At 45.1% G+C, this 3,565-nt stretch overlaps 1 protein-coding gene across 1 annotated transcript; it reads left to right on the plus strand.

Moving 5' to 3' along the window:
- Positions 1-776: 776 nt before the first annotated feature.
- Positions 777-2,743, plus strand: LOC149262611 (uncharacterized). Its single transcript, XM_089380902.1, has 2 exons — positions 777-1,489; positions 1,696-2,743. The coding sequence occupies exons 1-2, from the start codon at positions 777-779 to the stop codon at positions 2,741-2,743; spliced, it is 1,761 nt and encodes a 586-aa protein (XP_089237028.1).
- Positions 2,744-3,565: the final 822 nt, after the last annotated feature.

Here is a 3,565-nt window from a genome sequence, read left to right on the forward strand (position 1 = left end):
CATCCTTGTCCCCCACCATTAATTTAATTAAGTTAATAAATAGTTTAATTTAAATTATATAATAGATAGTAGGGAGTTTTAGGTTGGACGCTCTGCAACTGCTCTAAGATTGCAGCGGCGGTCTCGGCATTCTGGGCACCTCAGAGGGCTCTGTTGCCCTCATTCTACTGACAGGCTTTCTTTTGTTTCGTGTTGAGTTGTGCGGTGCTTCGTTTGGATCTTGCATCGATTTGGGGTGGCGCGACGAGCAGAGTCGGCCCCCTCTCTTGGCTGAGCATGACGCTCTGAACCTTCGCGGAGCCCTGGTCTTCAGCGCAACGTTTTGGCCCTTTGATTTTTGGATTTGCAGGGGTGCTATCTTGTGGGGTATGGGTTGAGTTCTGCTGCGACTCAGCTGCCGCCATGGATGATCCCGGGGGTGAGGAGCCCTCTCCCACTCCTCCGCTCTCGTCTGAAGAAGCTTTCCGCTGCATGTTATCACAGAAAGGGAAGAAGCGACCGGCCCCTAAGGTCCCAAAGTTCATTAAAAAACTTGAGGAAATCCTTGAGATCGCTCTGCAAGAAGAACAACCCTTGCCCTTGCTGACAGAGGGCCGGTTGGGCAATTTATGGGTTGATGGCCTTCTAGCAAAACCACTGATGATTGGATTCAACGCAAATGGAGACCACAACTGAAAGATAATGTGATCTGCTATGCGGTTGGTAGAGGCTTTTTCTTTTTCGAATTCACCTCCAAAGAAGACTGAGATCTGGTATTCAGAAATGGTCCGTATTTCATGGGAAATCAGGGTCTATATCTCAATAAGTGGACCCCTGACTTCGATCCTTCAGTTGATGTCCCGAAGGAGGTCCCAGTCTGGGTTCGTCTCCCCAACCTCCTGATCCACTGCTGGAGCTTTCAATCTTTGCAAATGATTGGGAATGGTCTGGGCAGATTCATCGACAAAGCAGATAATAAGGGCCAATACACCTGTGCTAGAATCTGTGTGGAAGTCGACTTAGAAGCTGGGTTACCTGAGGCGGTTAAACTTACAGTGGGAGAATGGCAAAACTATCAAAAATTGGACTACGAGCAACTGCCTTTCAAATGCAGAACCTGTCATGAACACGGACACTTCCAACGGAATTGTCCTAAAGCCTTAGCAGGGACTAAGGAGGACGAAGAAGGGTGGAAAGAAATCAAAAGAGGCAAGGTTATTCCAAGGTCAACTAAGAAGAAAAATATTGGGCCAGTGGGGAAGCCTCAGACCAAGCCAAAGGCCAATGAAGCTCCAAAGGTTGGTTCCTCCTCAGGTGGGAACGCAAAAACCATCAAGGCTCAAGAAGAACCAAAAGACTTGTCGAAGAACGCAATAGAAAATGATACTGAAATAAACACCCTCCCAGCAAATAGAGGCAATGAAAGAAATGCAGATAAAGAAGAGCATATCAGCCTGGCCTCCGAAACTGATGAAGAATCAGAAGAAAGAGTCTATGAATCAGACAGCTCGCAAGTCACCCCTATCAAATCGGCCAGGGGTCGAAAATCCAAGAAGAAACAAAGAAAGGAGAAAACTTATCTGGATGTTCTCCAAGGCTCCCAGAAAACACTCAAGGGAATGATGAATACAAAATCCAGGCGCAAGCATGGCATGGCTCCAAAAGGAGCCACTACCCAAGCCAATAAATAATGAAATACGTCTCCTGGAATTGCAGAGGATTAGGCAGCAGACTGAAAGAAGGTGCCCTAAAAGATATAGTGAGAATGTATTCGCCTGAAATCCTACTCATCCAGGAGACAAAGTTGGAGGAACTTCTCCTCCTCCATGCTAGCAAATCCTTCTGGCATGAAGGACATGGGAGTGTTGTCAGTGCGAGAGGCACCTCTGGAGGAATCGGTTCCTTCTGGGATAGCTCTCTCTATGACCTGATTCAGAAAGATTGCTCTCCCCACTGGCTTTTCACAAAGCTCCTCCATAAAGACTCTGGCCAACAAGTAAGTATGTTCAATATATATCCTCCAGTCCTTCCATCTGAGAAAAAATCATGTTGGGGTTCGATTTTGTCCTATCTTTCATTGCACAATCCAGAAAACATTATTATTAGAGGAGATCTGAATGTCACTCTAGTTGTAAATGAGAAAAAGGGTGGCTCCCCAGTCAAGGATCTAGCTAGAGAGTGGGTTGAAGACCTTATGTTGGGTTGGGAGCTGGAGGATATCAAGACCACATCTGGGAAGTTCACCTGGTCCAACAAAAGGGTTGGCCCCAGCCATATTGCTGCTCGATTGGATAGATTTCTCATCCAATCCTCTTTCCTGACCAGCGGTCTAATGGCCTCTTCCAAAATTCTGCCGATCAGTACCTTTGATCACAAGCCCATTCTCCTTGATCTTTCCATGGATGAAAACCTTGGCCCTATTCCCTTTAGATTCAGCCCATTGTGGCTTCAGCATGATGGCTTCCAAGAGGTGGTTTCAGAGGCCTGGAACAGGCATGTTCATGGTTCCCCTTTCTATGTGTGGGAAGAAAAAATGAGGGGGCTAAAAAGAAGGCTCAAGGAGTGGGCTAGAAAGTTGAAATCTCCCACCTCCAAAAGAAAGGAGGCCCTGGACAGTCTTGCTGCCCACCAATTAACTTTGGAAAATACTGTTGTCTCCCATGACCTCCTTCAAATAGAAGTTGATCTGCAAAAAGAACTCCACAAAGTAAGTAGGGAAGAAGAAGAGTATTGGAGACAGAAATCCAGAACTCTTTGGTTATAGGTTGGGGACAAAAATTCTAGCTTCTTCCACAAACAAGCTGAAGCACACAAGCACTTCAAAACTGTAAAAGAAATTCACCATCAAAACGCAGTGATCAAGAATTTTGAAGGCATAAATAGGGCTGCCCACTCTTTCTTCAAAGATCTCTACTCTGCCCCCGATGATCCTCATGCCTATCTGATGGACTTAATTCCCCAATGTGTCCAAGAATCTAACAATTCTATGCTGACTGCTCCAATCAGCATGAATGAACTTAAATTTGCCCTGGATAGTATGGAACCCGATAAAGCTCTTAGCCCGAATGGGTTCCCTGTCAGATTCTATCTATCTTGTTGGGCCACAATCAAAAATGACTTGTTGAGAATGGTTAGGAAATCTCAATCTTCTGCCAAGATCGGAGGCAGCATCAACTCAGCATTTCTTGCCTTGATTACAAAAGAGAAAGGCGCATCCGATTTCAGCAAATTCAGGCCAATCTCTTTGTGTAACTCTAGTTACAAGTTGATCACCAAAATTATAGCCAATCGCCTTAAGAAGATTCTGCCATCCATTATCCCTGAAAACCAAGGAGGATTCATCAAAGGGAGAAAAATACTGGACAATATTGTGCTGGTGCAAGAATCAGTCCATTCAAGCTATCACCGAAAGGAGAAAGGTATGGTGATTAAACTGGATCTGGAAAATGACTTTGATAGGGTGAGACATAATTTCCTATTTATTGTGATGACGAAAATGGGCTTCTCTTCAGCCATCATTAATTGGGTTAAAGTCTGCATTGCCTCTCCTTGGATAGCGTTGTTGGTCAATGGTCGACCTTCAGAT

This window comes from Pinus tabuliformis, chromosome 6 (assembly GCF_031772625.1).
Source record: "Pinus tabuliformis cultivar Carrire ecotype Pingquan chromosome 6, CPIR1, whole genome shotgun sequence".
NCBI lineage: Eukaryota > Viridiplantae > Streptophyta > Pinopsida > Pinales > Pinaceae > Pinus > Pinus tabuliformis.

Bases quoted from the DNA above. Each gene is read 5' to 3' on its own strand.
- LOC149262611 (XM_089380902.1), top strand. From the start codon at position 777: ATGGGAAATCAGGGTCTATATCTCAATAAGTGGACCCCTGACTTCGAT. The intron at 1,490-1,695 runs GCAAGTCACCCC...CTGGAATTGCAG, and splicing joins GTCTATGAATCAGACAGCTC to AGGATTAGGCAGCAGACTGA.